The sequence below is a fragment of the Pelophylax lessonae genome, assembly GCF_965119305.1.
Source record: "Pelophylax lessonae genome assembly, chromosome: 1".
In the NCBI taxonomy this organism is placed as follows: domain Eukaryota; kingdom Metazoa; phylum Chordata; class Amphibia; order Anura; family Ranidae; genus Pelophylax; species Pelophylax lessonae.
The window spans coordinates 342150396-342168549 of NC_138768.1; the positions used below are offsets into that span (position 1 = coordinate 342150396).

The 18154-nt window shown below is 46.3% G+C and overlaps 1 protein-coding gene across 1 annotated transcript in view; it reads right to left on the reverse strand.

Annotated features, from left to right (window-relative positions):
• The window catches only part of LOC309556156 (spindle assembly abnormal protein 6 homolog), a gene marked incomplete at its 3' end in the record, with an annotated part of 221299 nt that overhangs the window by 128575 nt on the left and 74570 nt on the right, over positions 1-18154 (reverse strand). Inside the window, exons 3-4 of the mRNA XM_082258516.1 lie at positions 14484-14563; positions 8764-8868 (exon numbers count right to left, since the gene is read on the reverse strand). Of these exons, the coding sequence (XP_082114642.1) occupies positions 8764-8868; positions 14484-14563 (185 nt within the window). The remainder of the gene's footprint in view (positions 1-8763; positions 8869-14483; positions 14564-18154) is intronic.

Below are 18154 nucleotides of genomic sequence, written 5' to 3' on the forward strand. Positions count from 1 at the left end.
ACCACTCACATTTTTGTAAATACTATGATATATTTTCATGTGACAACACTGAAGAAATGACACTTTGCTATAATGTAAAGTAGTGAGTGTACAGCTTGTAAAACAGTGTAAATTTGCTGTCCCATCAAAATAACACACACAGCCATTATTGTCTAAACTGCTGGCAACAGAAGTGAGTACACCCCTAAGTGAAAATGTCCAAATTGGGCCCAATTGGCCATTTCCCTCCCCAGTGTTAAGTGACTTTTTAGTGTTACAAGGTCTCAGGTGTGAATGGGGAGCATGTGTGTTAAATTTGGTGTCAACTCCCTCATACTGGTTACTGGAAGTTCAACATAGCACCTCATGGCAAAGAACTCTGAGGATCTGAAAAAAAGAATTGTTGCTCTACATAAAGATGGCCTGGGCTATAAGAGGATTGCCAAGACCCTGAAAACAAGCTGCAGCAGGGTGGCCAAGACCATATGGCAGTTTACCAGGACAGGTTCCCCGCAGACTAGGCCTCACCACAGTCGACCAAAGAAGTTGAGTGCACATGCTCAGCGTCATATCCAGAGGTTGTCTTTGGGAAATAGACGTAGGAGTGCTGCCAGCATTGCTGCAGAGGTGGAAGGGGCGGAGGGGGAGTCAGCCTGTCAGTGCTCAGACCATACGCCGCACACTGCATCAAATTGGTCTGAATTACTGTTGTCCCAGAAGGAAGCCTCTTCTAAAGATGATGCACAAGAAAGCCTGCAAACAGTTTGCTGAAGACAAGCAGACTAAGGACATGGATTTCTGGAACCATGTCCTGTGGTCTGAGGAGACCAAGATAAACGTATTTGTTTCAGGAGGTGTCAAGCGTGTGTGGCGGCAACCGGGTGAGGAGTACAAACACAAGTGTATCTTTCCTACAGTCAAGCATGGTGGTGGGAGTGTCATGGTCTGGGGCTGCACGAATGCTGCCGGCACTGGGAATATACAGTTCATTGAGGGAACCATGAATTCCAACATGCACTGTGACATACTGAAGCATAGCATGATCCCCCTCCTTTCGAAGAATGGGCTGCAGGGCAGTATTCCAGCAGGATAACGACCCCCAAAACACACCTCCAAGATGACCATTGCCTTGCTAAAGAAGCTGAGGGTAAAGGTGATGGGCTGGAGGAGTGCAAGGTCTCTAGCATCCACCAGCTCCGTGATGTCTTCATTGAGGAGTGGAAGAGGACTCCAGTGGCAACCTGTGAAGCTCTGGTGAACTCCATACCCAAAAGGGTTAAGGCAGTGCTGGAAAAAAAGAGTTTTTGTAAGAACTGTAAAACTCTTTTCTCTGAGTCCTCTGACAGTCGCAGCCCAGTCCAATCAGCCTTCACTATTGGGTAATGGCAACCACTATTGGATAATATACACTTGACACACCCCTAGGTGCTGTCCCACATACATTACCCTGCTCACCTCATGTCATGCTCTCAGTTTTGTAGCAAGCAGTAGCAGAAGGCACCAACCCCAAGAAAAAATTCAGAGGGGCGGGGGGGGCTACGACTGTCAGAGGACTCAAGAGAAAAGAGTTTTACGATAAGTTCTTACAAAAACTCTATTTTCTCTTACATCCTCTGACAGTTGCAGCCCAGTCCAATCAGCCTTCACTATTAGGACATCCCAAAGCAGTGCAGATTTGAGGGGTAGGAAGACACAACCAAGTAGAAAAAAAAGGCAACTTGTCAACCGGGCCAGAGGAAAAGACAAAAACTCCACTGAGCCAACAGGGCAACAAAAGCTCAACAGGAGCTAAACCCCAAAAAACCCACAGTAAAAAGAGATAAGAAAACAGCTCTTCAAACAACTGCCGCACTTAAAACTTTGCGGCTAAAGGAAGCATCTGAAGATGCCATCATGTCAAGTTTATAAAACTTAGTGAAAGTGTGCACTGACGACCAAGTCGCTGCTTTGCACACCTGAGCCACAGAAGCCTGATGGCGAAAAGCCCAAGGGGCACCGATAGCCCTCGTAGAATGTGCCCTCACAGGGAAAGGAGGCACCTGACCCTTGAGCGAATAGGCCTGAACAACAGTCTGTCTGATCCATTTTGAAATGGTTGCAGCGGACGCAGCCAAACCCTTCCGAGGTCCCTCGGGAAGGACAAACAGGGAATCCGACTTCCGAAAGGACTCCGTGGCAGAAAGGTAAACCCTGACCGCCCGGACCACCTGAGGGACCTGATCTCGCTCCGTAGGGTCCAAAGCTTCTCTTCTGGGAGAACAACCTTTGCTTGGACTGAGTCCAGGACCATCCCCAGATAGGCGAGACGATTTGATAGGGGTCAGTGTAGACTTCTGAAAGTGTATGGTCCAACCGAACCCCTGGAGCATCTGAACTGTAATTGACAGATCGCTCGACAGACGCGCTGAATTGCGTCCTCAATAGATCGTCCAGGTAGCCGATGACTGCAATCCCCTTCATGCGCAGCAAAGCCAACACCGGAGACCTTGGTAAACACCCTGGGAGCCGAAGCAAGACCGAAGGGTAACGCCACAAACTGAAAGTGCTCCTCAGCTGATGACTTTCGAAGATCGGGATGTGCAGATATGCATCCTTTAGGTCGACGGAGGCCATGAAGGCTCCTGGACTCAAGGACGCCACCACCGGGTGGACGGACTCCATCCTGAACTTCTGCACCGCACAAATCGGTTCAGGGACTTGAGGTCCAGAATCGGACGCACCTTGCCCTCTTTTCGGGGCACCGTGAATAGGTTGGAATAATACCCATGGAACCTGTCCGGCTGAGGAACCGGCACAATCACTACTTGGGCAACCAGATCCTGCACCACCCCCTTGAGATCTTTTTAATCAGTCGGGGGACAAACTGAGGTTTGAAGGAAAGAATCTGTCTGCAAGACGAGAGCAAAACTCTATCTTGTACCCTGAGCAAATCAGCTTGTGAACCCATCTGTCCCGAATCTCGGACAACCATGGTACCTTAAAGTAAAGCAGACGTGCCCCCACCCCTACCACGGGTGAGGGTGTCCCTTCAGGCGGAGGACTAGACCGCCGAGCCGGACTGCCCCGTCTTGGACTTACCAGACCAGGGTTTCTTGGTCCCCCCGGGGACTTTGAAGGATTTTCCTTTGTCCTGTGACCCTGAGGCAAGAAAGGACCCCCGTTAAGCCTTGAAGTAAGGACCCCTCCGAGGGCGGGGCTGCTTACCCCTAAAATTTTGGGGCAGTAGGGTACTCTTACCACCCGTAAGACCCTTGATCAGTTCATCCAAAGTATCCCCAAAAAAGTTGATTCCCCATAAATAGGACATCTGACACAGTTTTCTTGGAGGCGTGGTCAGCCGACCAACTCTTTAACCACAATGCGATGGATAGCGAACCCCACTGCAGACAGCTTTGCGATCAAAGGAGCCTCGTCCAAAGCCGCATCACATAGATACAATACGGCGTGGGCCATTTGATCCACCAGATCGAGGGCCACAGGGGGGGGCCGATTCTGTCACCAGGATGCGCTTCAGCTCCTTGAGCCACTCGGTGACCGCCTAAAACACCACCACAGAAGCGAAAACCGGTTTGAGTAGGGAACCCGCCAACAAAAAGATATGGCGGGAAAGCGTTTCCGTGCGCCTGTCTGCCGGGTCTTTAAAAACCGGGGGGAGTCCTCCAGGTGCATTAATGTGGACTTGTTCAATCTAGAAACCATATGGCCCACCTTAGGCGCCACTGTCCAGCGGTTGTCAACTGCATCCGCAAAGGGATAACAATACTGGAAGCCCTTAGGTACTGTCAGCATATGTTTTATGCGACGCCATTGTTCGTTCACTGTGTCGTGAAACTCCTCGGGACAGGGAAAAACCTGATCTGACCTCTGGGCCTTGCGGGACCCGAAAGAAACCCACTTATCTGACAGAGTTCTTCTACAATATTCAAGGTCTCCCTGACAGAAGAAATTAGTGCATCCATCATAGCGCGTTCCCACGCTGCATTGGAGGAAGACTCCTCCTCCCCATCTGAATGCGAGGACAGGGACCCCTCCAGGGGGACGTTCTCGGTGGCAACCAAGTCAGACTCTGAGTCAGAAGACTGAGAGGGCATCGGCCGTTTTTGAGTAGTGCGTTCTGACATCAGCAGATCCACCGTAGACGCTAAAGTCGCAAGTGCAGCAGATAAGGAGGCCATGGAAGACGATTCAGGTGACCCTGAAGCCCCAACCAGGTCTGGAGGGAATTTGCTGTCCTGTGAGTCCATCTGCACACAAAAATTTTTTTTGGGACACTGGCCCTTTAAAATCGGCGGTACCTGCAGTTCCCACCGCAAATCCACACCGCTGATAGAGACCCCCTGTAAACTAACTAGAGCAGAGGAAGGAAAGTATTACAGGGAAAATAGCAAAAATCACCCTCCAGTGTCACAGTGTACTGTACCAGACCTCCACGCGCTGCTGCAGTGAAGAAAGGGAAGTGATGTAATGCACTAAGGCCACCCCAGCCCTGCCTGCTTATCAGTAAGGGAGAGGAGAGATTAAAGATGGCCGTTGCCCTCACACGGCAGCCGCCCAAATCCAAGATGGCGAAAGCTCGGCGCCAAGTTCCGACCGCACAAACACACTGACCACCACGGGGATAGCTGCCAGGGACCCCCTCCCAGACATGAAGCAAGCCCCCACACTCCCCCACGCACTCTCTCATCAGTGCGCATAGCGCCCCCAGTGGGGCCGGCTCAGGCATGGGGATATCACAGAGACCTTAATGTTTGTCATCCCCTAGGAGTGGTCCCACATAACACCCCCTGCAGACTGTCCCAGGATAAGGTAAGGAGATAGCATCACTCACCATACCACGATACGCGGGCTCCTCTCCAAGATAGGAAACACCTCCCACCCTAAGTGGGGGTGCCGTCAGCCAGGAAGGGACACTAGCATCCCAGGGCGTACCAAAGTTGAGACATCCCAGCGAAGAATCTTCGCAGGCTTGTCCCCAGCCAGCGGGGCACAGTCGTAGCGAGGCCTGGGCGCACCTCAGACCTGCGACGCTCGGTGGCAGGCTGGGACACCATAAGGGTCTATATTACCCAGTGTGAGGCCCAGCTCTGCTGTAGCTTGTAGTCCTCCAGGGATCCCCCTGACTAACTGGTGATAGTGAATGAAAGAAAATAAAATACTTCTTATAAAGAAAAAAGTAGAAATACTGAGACGTATATCTCAGCTGGGTAACCTAGATCTATTCCTGAAGCTAGGCAGCAAAAAAACTGAGAACATGGGATGAAGTGAGCAGGGTAATGTATGTGGGACAGCCCCTAGGGGTGTCAAGTGTAAAAGTCTGGTTGTGTTAACTTTTCACTGCCTAGCTACTCCTGCGGAGGTTGCCATTACCCAATAGTGAAGGCTGATTGGACTGGGCTGCGACTGTCAGAGGACCTATGAGAAATAATGGTGGGCACACAAAATATTGAAACTTTGGACCCAATTTGGACCTTTACACTTAAGGCTACGTTCACATCTTGGCGTTGCTATTACAGGCATTTTTATGGGCATTTTTTGTGCAGGTGTTTTTAGATTGACTAGAGAACAATTGAAAACGCCTGTAATCTGCCCAAAAAGAAGCTCATGTACTTTGAGCGTTGGGCGTTTTGCTTAAAACGTCAAAATGCTCAGATGTGAACAGGGGCCATTGAAATGAATAGGATTGGTCTTGTTGGGCGTTTTGAGAGCTGATCCTAGAGCAGAAAAACGCCCCCAAAACTCCCCAAAATGCCTACATGTGAACGGAAACCTAAGGGGTGTACTCACTTTTGTTGCCAGCAGTTTAGACATTCATTGTTGTGTGTGGAGTTATTTTGAGGAGACAGCAAATTCACACTATACACAAGCTCTCCATTCACTACTTTACATTGTAGCATAATGTAATTTCTTCAGTGTTGTCACATGAAAAGATATACCGGTAATAAAATATTTACAAAAATGAGAAGGTTGTACTCACTTTTGTGAGAATGTATACACACACACATACATATTATAATATATATATATATATATATATATATATATATATATACACACACACACACATACACACACAGTGGGTACGGAAAGTATTCAGACCCCCTTAAATTTTTCACTCTTTGTTATATTGCAGCCATTTGCTAAAATAATTTAAGTTCATTCTTCTTCCTCATGAATGTACACATAGCACCCCATACTGACAGAAAAACACAGAATTGTTGACATTGTTGCAGATTTATTAAAAAAGAAAAACTGAAATATCACATGGTCCTAAGTATTCAGACCCTTTGCTCAGTATTTAGTAGAAGCCCCCTTTTGATCTAATACAGCCAGGAGTCTTTTTGGGAAAGATGCAACAAGTCTTTCACACCTGGATTTGGGGATCCTCTGCCATTCCTCCTTGCAGATCCTCTCCAGTTCTGTCAGGTTGCATGGTAAATGTTGGACAGCCATTTTTAGGTCTCTCCAGAGATGCTCAATTGGGTTTAAGTCAGTGCTCTGGCTGGGCCATTCAAGAACAGTCACGGAGTTGTTGTGAAGCCACTCCTTCGTTATTTTAGCTGTGTGCTTAGGGTCATTGTCTTGTTGGAAGGTAAACCTTCGGCCCAGTCTGAGGTCCAGAGCACTCTGGAGAAGGTTTTTGTCCAGGATATCCCTGTACTTGGCCGCATTCATCTTTCCCTCGATTGCAACCAGTCCTGTCCCTGCAGCTGAAAAACACCCCCACAGCATGATGCTGCCACCACCATGCTTCACTGTTGGGACTGTATTGGACAGGTTATGAGCAGTGCCTGGTTTTCTCCACACATACCCCTTAGAATTAAGGCCAAAAAGTTCTATTTTGGTCTCATCAGACCAGAGAATCTTATTTCTCACCATCTTGGAGTCCTTCAGGTGTTTTTTAGCAAACTCCATGCGGGCTTTCATGTGTCTTACACTGAGGAGAGGCTTCCGTCGGGCCACTCTGCCATAAAGCCCCGACTGGTGGAGGGCTGCAGTGATGGTTGACTTTCTACAACTTTCTCCCATCTCCTGACTGCATCTCTGGAGATCAGCCACAGTGATCTTTGGGTCCTTCTTTACCTCTCTCACCAAGGCTCTTCTCCCCCGATAGCTCAGTTTGGCCGGACAGCCAGCTCTAGGAAGGGTTCTGGTCGTCCCAAACATCTTCCATTTGAGGATTATGGAGGCCACTGTGCTCTTAGGAACCTTAAGTGCAGCAGAAATCTTTTTGTAACCTTGGCCAGATCTGTGCCTTGCCACAATTCTGTCTCTGAGCTCTTCAGGCAGTTCCTTTGACCTCATGATTCTCATTTGTTCTGACATGCATTGTGATCTGGAAGGTCTTATATAGACAGGTGTGTGGCTTTCCTAATCAAGTCCAATCAGTATAATCAAACACAGCTGGACTCAAATGAAGGTGTAGAACCATCTCAAGGATGATCAGAAGAAATGGAAAGCACCTGAGTTAAATATATGAGTGTCACAGCAAAGGGTCTGAATACTTAGGACCATGTGATATTTCAGTTTTTCTTTTTTAATAAATCTGCAACAATGTCAACAATTCTGTGTTTTTCTGTCAGTATGGGGTGCAATGTGTACATTCATGAGGAAGAAGAATGAACTTAAATGATTTTAGCAAATGGCTGCAATATAACAAAGAGTGAAAAATTTAAGGGGGGTCTGAATACTTTCCGTACCCACTATATATATATACACATACATATATATATACATACATATATATATATATATATATATATATATATATATATATATATATATATATATATATATATACACATACATACATACATACACACACACACACACACACACACACACATTACATACACACACACACTATATTACCAAAAGTATTGGGACGCTTTCCTTTACATGCACATGAACTTTAAAGAAATCCCAGTCTTAGTCCATAGGGTTCATTATTGAGTTGGCCCACCCTTTGCAGCTAGAGCAGCTTCAACTCTTCTGGGAAGGCTGTGCACAAGGTTTAGAAGTGTCTCTATCGGAATGTTTGACCATTCTTCCAGAAGCGCATTTGTGAGGTCAGGCACTAATGTTGGACGAGAAGGCCTGGCTTTCAGTCGCCACTCCAGTTCATCCCAAAGGTGTTCGGGTTGAGTTCAAGACTCTGCGCAGTCAAGTTCCTCCACTCCAAAACTTGCTCATCCATGTCTTTATGGACCTTGCTTTGTGCACTGGTCCAAATCATTTGGGAGGAGGGGGGATTATGGTGTGGGGTTGTTTCTGGCCCCCTAATTTCAGTGAAGGGAACTCTTAAGGTGTCCGTATACAAAGACATTTTTGACAATTTCATGGTCCCAACTTTGTGGGAACAATTTGGGGTTGGTTTTTCCTGTTCCAACATGATGCACCGGTGCACAAAGCAAGGTCCATAAAGACATGGATGAGCGAGTTTGGGGTGGAGGAACTTGACTGGCCTGCACAGAGTCCTGACTTCAACCCGATAGAACATCTTTGGGATGAACTGGAGTGGCGACTGTGAGCCAGGCCTTCTCGTTCACAACAGTGCCTGACCTCACAAATGCGCTTCTAGAACAATGATCAAACATTCCATAGACACACTCCTAAACCTTGTGGACAGCCTTTCCAGAAGAGCTGACTAAGTTAAAGCTGCCCTATAATCTGGGTATTTTCATTTATGAGAAATAAAAGTACTAAGTTTTTAATATTAGACTACTTTTTAAAGCTTAAATCAACAAAAAGGTCTAAGAAAGGTATGAAAATATAACATATTTATACCTAGGAACAGGTTTGTCTTGCTCCAATATACATTGCTCCAAAAGGTCAATGAACCTCCGTGGAAATGCAGAAAATTCCACTAATAATCCTTGTTGGTTTTTTAAGCTGAGAAAGAGAGAGAGAGAGAGGGGGGGGGGGGGCATTTGATCAAAAACAGGAACAGTATATGCAACAAAAAAAAAATAGACTTGAGAAATACTCAACACAATCACTGTTACAATAAACACAAATCTATAGTTTGTTATGAGACTACCTAGCACAAGCTGAACTACATTTTATATACTGAAGGTGTTGTACAAAAATGAATAAGGTAGAGATTGGAAGATCTTCTCCCAGCATCTTGCTTTCAGATTTGAGGTTATGATTTTACTAAGATTGATTAAATAGTAGCTCTGGAAGGGGTTAATAAGACGCTCATCTTTGCGATTCACATTTACCTACACAATTTAAACAGGTAAATCACTACATCCAGGCTTGGACATCAGATCCATAACTGCAGTTATCCACTCTGTGTGCAACAAGACGTGAACAGCAACTGCTAATTGCATGTCCCAGTCTTTCCAGCCGCAAGAACCCACTGATTCTTGCACAGGAGTCTGGTGGTAATCGGCCCTGCGAATGTGACCTAAATGTGGGAAAGCAATAACAAAGTATTTGTGGATCTGTATGCTGAAACTTTACTAATCTACGTGTCCGATATGGATGTTTGTTTTACGAAATATCAAAACTCATTCTGTTCTTCAGGTGTTCGGCTGTAAGCTGGAAAGTAGGGATCTGCCGATTATCGGCAAAGCCGATATATATCGAGAGCCGATATGCACTTTGCCTGATGTAGCGGAACCGGCCTTTTGATTTACCGATATTGCCGATATTTCGGGAAAGTGCATGTATCGGTGTGATGCCTGCAGCTAGAGGCATCACTCCAGTACCGGTGTCCATAGCTGACGGTCGGCTGTCTTGTAATGACAACCGATGCGGCTGAGAAGCCGCTCGGCTGTTATTCCAAGGAGCGGGAAGGGAAGTCACCCCCCCCCCCTCCCACCGCATTCCGCGGCTTGCCCGGGTCTCCTGTCCAACCGGGAGACCTGGGCATCCTACCTTCACTGCCACCGTCTGACCGGGTCTCCATCTGCACCGCCGCCTTCTGACAGAGACATTTCAAAGACATGCCATCACTCCCGGGTATTGGCGGCGCCAAATTCAAAAACGTACAGAATTCATAACAGCCAAACTTGGCGTTTTGAATGCTTTAAGTGCAGAGGAGGGGTTTGGGGTCTTTTAGACCCCCAGATCCCTCCACCACAGTACCTGTAGACAAATTTTTTTTTTTTTTTTTGTTTAATGTCCGAAAATATTGGCAGATACCGATATCCGATGACTAAAATATCGGTATCGGTGGAAAAAACTGATATAGTGATCAGTGCTAAAAAAACCTGCACTGTCACTGTACTGACACTGGCTGGAAAGGAGTTATCAGGGGCGATCAAAGGGTTAACTGTGCGCCAGCCAAGCCAAGATCCACAGGATCAATACCTTCCCTTCTGACAGAACGGCAATCTGCCTTGTTTACATAGGCAGACTGCCGTTCTGTCGGTGTACTGTATAATCAGCTGGTGATAATGGACATCAAGCCTGTGGTACCTGCTGCTGGGCTGCTGCTGTGTGTGATCACAGCGGGAGCGGATCACCGGCTTCGCTCTCCCCAGACCTGGTATGTGTCAGATCACATACTAGGTATGTGATCTGGCACAGAGCGGCCACCCTGCCACAGTACATGTACGGTGGGCGGACCTCAAGTGGTTAATATGAAAGTGCCCTCTTTACAGAGCAGTCCCCATTACATAATTGTAACAGGGACTGCACTATAATGTAAGGGGGAGAGGTGTGTAATGTGAAGGGGAACTGAGGACACTGTGGGACTGCTTTAAAGGGGGAACTAGGATCCTGGGAAAATTGGCAGCTATAAAATCGGTCCCTGGTGCCAAAAAGGTTGGGGACTTAAGTTTAAGGAGCTCCAGCATTTTGCAGAATATCTTTTGGATAATAGTGCCACGCTAATGTCAAAGGAAACTATAGGAGGTTTGGCTAATTTTATATACTAAAAAAATGTATTTTTGTCTTACCGTTTAATCCTTTTCTGAGGTTCACTGACAGATACAGCTCCATGTCTTTTTAGACCCTTGGGCTTATGTTGCTCTCTCTTTAGGAGTAGGACTAGGCGTAAACAATTTTGGCTATGCCCCTGAGGCAGTCCCATGGAGTATACCCTCACTTCCTGCTATAGGACTTCAGCTTGTAACGAGCAGTGTCAGAAGAATACATAACTCACACAACAGAGGGGCAGGTGCCGTGTCCGTCAGTGAACCTCAGAGAAAAGGATTTTACGAAGACAAAAATCCAGTTCTCTCTTTCGTCACTGATGGACACGGCTCCATATCTTCTTAGACCCTTGGGATGTCCCAAAGCAGTATTAACATGAGGGGTGGGAAAAACACACAAATACATATAATTCCCAACAAGGGCTAAACATAGTCAACCAGGTAAAACAGGAGCTCAGCCAGGAACAAATGGAGCTCACCACCAAAAAAAAAAAAAAACACCCTTTAAGAGGCGGGAGCCTCTGCAACCGCAGCCTGCAATACTTCTAGCCGAACGCAGCATCCCAAGACTTTGTGAATGTGTGTACAGATGACCACACAGCCGCCTTGCACACCTGAACCACTGACGCATGATGACAAAATGTCCAGGAGGCACTGAGCGCCCTCGTAGGATGTGCCTTGACAGGGAAAGATGGAACCTGACCGTTCATAGAATAGGCCTGCACCACCGTCTGCCTGATCAATCAACCAATGCCTCCACCAGTGCCTTTTCATGCGAGGTTGCAGAGGAAGAGGATTCATCCTGACTGTTATGGCACTCGGGGTGCGTTGACTCGCGTCTGCCAAATTCACCTCAGACTGCGAGGGGGCAGAGGATACAGGGGAAGGCGGGGGGTGCTTCCCTTTGCAGGGCCGTGTCAACCTTTGACACAAGTGACTGCAGGGCCACCGTCATGGCTGCCAGGGCAGACAGACCCAGAGGTTCCTACAGCTTCACACGTTCCAGGAGCTTCATGTTTAAACCGGACCCGAACTGTGCCCAAAAGAAAAAACTTTTTTTTTTTTTTAAGAAAAAAAAACTCCCTGCACACAGCTCGGAGCACCACAAGGATCAGCGTACACCAGCGGCGCTGTATACAGCAGAGGAAGGGCTGTATACCCACAGAGACTCACCACCATGCACCCAGAGCTGGATCCAGAGCACCAAACAGCCTGCCACACTGCAATCAAAGAGGAAGTGCTGACACGGTCACTAGAGGCCCCCGCTGCACGTCACCGCACTGGACTTCAAGAAAATGGCCCCTGCATAGACTACAATGGGAAACCCAAAACATGGCCGCCGGACACCACAAACATAGCCGCCAAGGCTGAAAACAACCATCCATGGCAAAATGGCGGCCCCACGCGGGAACTGGGACCCCAGGGAAGTAATAGTCTACCAGGGGGAGCTCCCCAGGGACCCCCCCCCCCGCAGTGCAATAAATGCAGGCACCCCTAACAGGGAGCCGCCAGCGGCACACTCCCACCGCCCTCCGGCCCAGCACCAATGTAACACCCCCACCCAGAAACACCCCTACACCCCAAAGGGGAACTAGGGGAGAGGGCTGAGGGCAGGTGAGGGCAACAAATGCAGGGAGAACCCCACTAGGGAGAGGGGGGGAAAACATGAAGGGAAAAAGAACATGGGGGGGGGCCACGACCACCCCAGCTATTCCTGAGAAAAGAGGGGGGACACTACTCCCCACACCTTGGCATTAGGTGGGCACAACTCCACGCAGTCCACCGCACCATCTTGGAAAGAGGGGTGCTGCAGCCAGAGGTACGCTGCAACTCCGATTGGGACCGTTGTCGTGACCAGGGCTATGCAAGGTGTTTCACTCGCCGGCCAGCCCTGTCCAGTGGGGCTATGTCGCACCTAACCTAGTGCGGAGCTAACAGTTAGGTTGCGCTTGCAGGCCAGACTGGGAAGACCCTAAATGATCTAGGATATCCAGTGTGTCGCCCAGTCCATCTGTTGATTGTAGTTCACACAGGAACAGATTGATTGCAGTTCACACAGGAACAGAAAATATCAAAAGAGAAGAGAAAAAATTCAATTTAAAAGTGCCAAGACCGCAGATCCTAGCAGGGAGCCAGGTCCTTACTCCTGACTAAGCAGAAAAAAACTGAAGTCCTATAGCAGGAAGTGATGCCTCAGGGGCGTAGCCAACATAGTTTTCACCTAGTTCCACTCATGAAGAGAACAGCATAAGCCCAAGGGTCTAAGAAGACATGGTGCTGTGCCTATCCGTGATCGAAAGAGAAAAAAATATTTAATATATATTTTTTTTCCAATTTTTTATCCGACCAAAATAAAGAAATGCAAGTACAAAGTGTTACTGTGTACTCCTGAACATAAAACACAGGTATATAAGAAAACACTTTTCCATTTAAAAGCACCAGTTAACTTGTAATCGAATAATGAAGCTTAACTTATATGCCTGACTGGTGGGTCATAATTACTTCTTCAGACACACTGCACATTTATATTTCCAACTTTCTTTTGGGTATTTACTTGTCTTTTTTGGCCAGGAAGAAAAAAGAAATCTGCAGAATTTTATATTTTAAAAAAGGCTTGGAACTGTTTTTAGGTTAGGTTAAATTCTGAGTGAAAATAAGTCAAATGTCTAGATTTTTAGAATGCACTTTAAGCCCCCGTTTATACAGAATATGACTTTAAAATCGTGTTTGTTTTTTTTTGTTTTTTAAGTCGCATGATATCAAAGCCACAGGTCAGTGCCATTTCAGGTGCAACTTGCCTGACATCTGTGTGACTTCATGCACAGATGCCTACGCAAGTCTCACTTGAAATTGCTAAAAATAAAGTAGAAACCTTTTCTTTTTTCAAATCGGTGCAGCACCGCAAAGTCGAAGACCCACCGATTCTAACAGTTCCCTTGCAGACAATAGGGTGCGACTTGTCATGTGATTTAGAACTGTCAAATCACATGAAAAATTGCACCAGTGTGAACAGAATTTACTGTGACTGGGTTAATAAATACCTAGAGACGGTAAAGCATTGTCTAAATAGTTTGTGCTTCATTATATCGTTCAAAATACTTTGCTTACAGTATCATTTATTGGAAAAACATTTTATTTTTATTTCCCCATCGGAAATTGTATTGATCAGTATTTTAAAAGGAATGTTCATTTATCAGCGATCTTCTAAAGCTCATTATCTAAGGGAAAAGTGCAAATAACCAATATCAAAACGTGTAATGTTTAATATAAGATGTGAGTCGCACTCCATAGTTATCTTGCTTTTGATACTTTATTCAGTTTAAAGTATTTTTTTTCTTATAAAGTGGCCGCATACATATAGTCTCCACCAAACACTAGACACTATATGTATGTAGCCAACTATCTTCATCCAAAAGCAGAAATGGGTTACAGGAGCTCTACTACGGGAACAAACAAATAAGAACATACACATATGTGGCATCACTGCGATCATCAGGAGCAGAATTTTGGGTTGTTCTTTGGTGCTAGGTTATGGTAGTAACAAGAAATATGTAAGATGACATGTATCTAATTTGAGGTGTTATGGTATTTTGGGCACTTTTCATTACAAAATGTGTTTACCTTTGAAAATCCTCTTCTCCTAAAGTAAGATTGTACAGAAAAAATGGATCTGTATCATCTGACAGACGAACAATTAAATCCTAAAAGCAAAAAATACAGAAAAAAATTAGATTTTTATATGTACTGTAAAATATTTTTTTAAAGTCCATTAAGAGAAACTTATTTGGTCATTCTTAGAATTTTGGGTTATCTGTTGCTGCCTACAGAAGGTATGGGTACTGGACAAAAAAAGAAAAAAAAAAAAAAAAACACCCTTAAAAGCAGTCCCAGTATAACGCTACCCCTGACATCATGCATCGGTCTGTGGGCAAGCAGTACATAGGGCCAAGAACATGGGGATAGGGAACTTGAGTCCCTCAATGGACTTCAAGAAAAAGATTTTAGAAGTACAATCTTCTTTATCATCAATTGAGGGGACACAGGAGGTTAGTAATTCTTTGACATTAGGGATGTCCAAAAGCCTCGGACATATCCAAAAACCAGGAACAGTCAAAAAATAACCAGGACCAATGGCTGAACCTGAAAAAGGAGGCAAATTTCCCTAAAAGGACAATGAAAATAATATTGACAAAGGGAACCCCCAAAACAAGATCAAGGACCATTAAATCCATAAAGGACCACCTGCACATCCTGCCATAAACCAAGACTCTAAAGATGACTGATTAAGAAAAAAGTCAACAAGAGAAGGAGAGGCAACATAAAAGCAAGTCTTTAGTACCCCACTAGTATTTAAACAGAAAAGCGGGGGGTACTATGATCATTAGGGAAAATTCCACCAGGTGCAGAGTGCTTCAGGTAGGATCAAAGCTGGTTGTCCTCACTTGCTGGTGACCAATCTTAGACATGTGTTAGGCTCCAAGATAAAGTATTATGGCGGACATACGGTCCAGGACACTGAGTGGTCAGGAGCCAGCCATGGGAGGGAGCAGTGGAAACTGGTTCCAGCTAACTCAGACGGTCCCCTCTGGGGAGGGAGAATCCTGATGATCAACATTAAACAATACAGAATTCTTGTGGAGGAGAAGGATTGTAGGGAATAACTCCCAAGAGAAGTTTTGTACCAAGACAGGAACCGGAGGTCCCAGAGTGCAAGAAATAAAGGGGGGCCTGTATAAAGGCACAGCTATGTATAGTAGAATAGCAAACAAGCAGGGCAACTAAAATAGATGGCAAGTAATTAGCCCGACAGCTAAAAAGAGTTTCACGAGGATCCAAAGGCAAAGTAGGCCCAGGAGACCAAACTGGGTGTGTGAATAACCCCCCCACTTGTAGAACTGGGGGCCCACCTGCATGCCAGAGGCAGTAGCAGATCTCCTGCATCGGACCTATAGGTCCTATGAGTTATACACAGAGAATCGGAGTGTGCCAAGGAATATAAGGTAGAGGGAAGATCTTCTAACCCTTCTTCAGATCTCCTATGCCATGGTAGAAGGGCCCTGTGACACCCCCCTCCACCCCCAAGGCATTGCTAATGACTGTGTCTAGAGCCAGCAAGATACAATGCCTCTCAATGGGAAGACAAATCAGCAGTTCCCTGAATGTCTCATCAGCCTCTCACACATACCCAAAGTGCCCTAAGCATTTGCGCAGACATCAGTCCTATGTGGGTCATAAGTTCAGAGACTTGTATTAAAGTGTTACTAAACACACAAAACAATAAAATTCAGTCTCTAGATGCAGAATAGCATGCTTGTTATACTTACTGAGTAACCTAAGTGATTAATCCTCTGCATTGTGTAAAAAGACTGATTCTGGATGCACAGTTCCTCCCCCTACTGCTTGTTCACTCAGGGCAAGTTCAGATAAGACACAGTGGGTGTATTTCAGCTTCATATGCTCCGTTTACTCTCTATCTCTCTAACACTTCCTGGTTTTAGTTGACAGATTCAAGTAACATTGTATTAACATCACACATGTGGGCGTCTACACAGATCCTAAATGACTGCCCAGTCCCTCCTACCTCAACCATGACCAGTAACTAAAAAAAGAACAGTGGGCGGGATGTCACATCTGGATTAATGGATGATCCGCCTCCCATAAAAGCATGAGGACACAGGCGGTTAGGGGTGTTGAAAATAATTGTTAGATCAATGCATCGTGATTCGAATCCAATGCCGAGGACCTGCCGCACAGATGCGTGGATGATGTCATCCCGGCTCCCCCCCCCCGCCTCTCCAAGGACAGCCCTGTTGGCTGCCCGTGCACTCAAAAGTTAAAACAAATTAGTGTCAGTGACTCAGTTTCAGGGACACTTCTAGTGTGTAAGGGTTAATGTAAACGGATGCTTGATTTTACCTCATCTCCGGTCTTTTCATCTCCGTCACAGCCACGTGCCCTCTGGCCGGCTGATCTCCTCCTCCTCCCCGCCGGCTGAGTGCACGAGTGCAGACTGACAATGAAAATACCGGAGATAATAAGGTAATCACTCAGGCATCAGTTTACATTAACCCTTACACACTGGAAGTGTCCCTGAAACGGAGGCACGGACACTAATTTGTTTTAACTTTTGAGTGCACTGGCAGCCGGCAGGGCTGGGGGGGGGCTGCTATTTAATGTAAATTGGCTGTGTTAAGTCAATGGGGGGCTGTGGGCAGTAATCGTAATTCATCGATAATCGTTCACATTATAATCATAACCGAATTCTGAGACCAGTTAAGATGCGCAGCCCTACAGGCTGTAGTGGATTTCAAGAGGCAGTGATTCCATAAAGGAGATAACACCACTGTACTGTACATGTTTTTTGCAGTGTTCTTTTTTGACTTCTCAACAGCATTAGTTGTAGCCTGCAGATGTGCATATTGAGGTCATAGATATTTCTAAATTTTTAAAAAAACATTAATTTCCCAATTTCTAAATTCATAAATAATACAGATTGTGCCAAAAATGTGTTCGGTTTTCTTTTTTTCTTTTTTTTCATATTTGTGATCCTTCTTTCTTGCTTTCTGTGCCTTTCCTTTTTTCCTCTCTCTCTCTCTCGCTCTCCCTCTCCAGTCATCCTCATCCCACCTGGCAACTAACAACCCACCTCTTGTCATCCTCATCACACCTAGCAACCAACTGATTCCTCACCAACACCCCACCCCCTGCCATCCTCCTCCTCATCACACCTGGCAACCCACTGCAACCTTGCCAACACCCCACCCCCTGCCATCCTCATGACACGTGCCAACCCACAGATACCTTACTAACACCCCACTCCCTGTCATCCTACCTGGCACCCCACTGATACCTTACTAACACCCCACCTCGTCATCCTCATCACATCTGGTACCCCACTGCTACCTTGCTAAAACCCCACCCCATCATCCTCATCACACGTGCCAATCCATAGATACCTTACTAACACCCCACCCCCTGACATCCTCATCTTCATCACACTTGGCAACCCACTGATACCTTGCTAACACCCCACACCCTGTCATGCTCATCACACCTGGCAACCCACTGATACCTTGCTAACACCCCACACCCTGTCATGCTCATCACAACCGGGGTAACCCACTGCAACCTTGCTAGCACCCCACCCCCTGTCATCCTCATCACATCTAGCACCCCATTTCAACCTTGCTAAAACCCCACCCTCGTCAGCCTCATCACACCTGCCAACCCACTGCAACCTAACACCCCACCCCCTGTCATCCCCATCTTCATGACACCTGGCAACCCGCTGA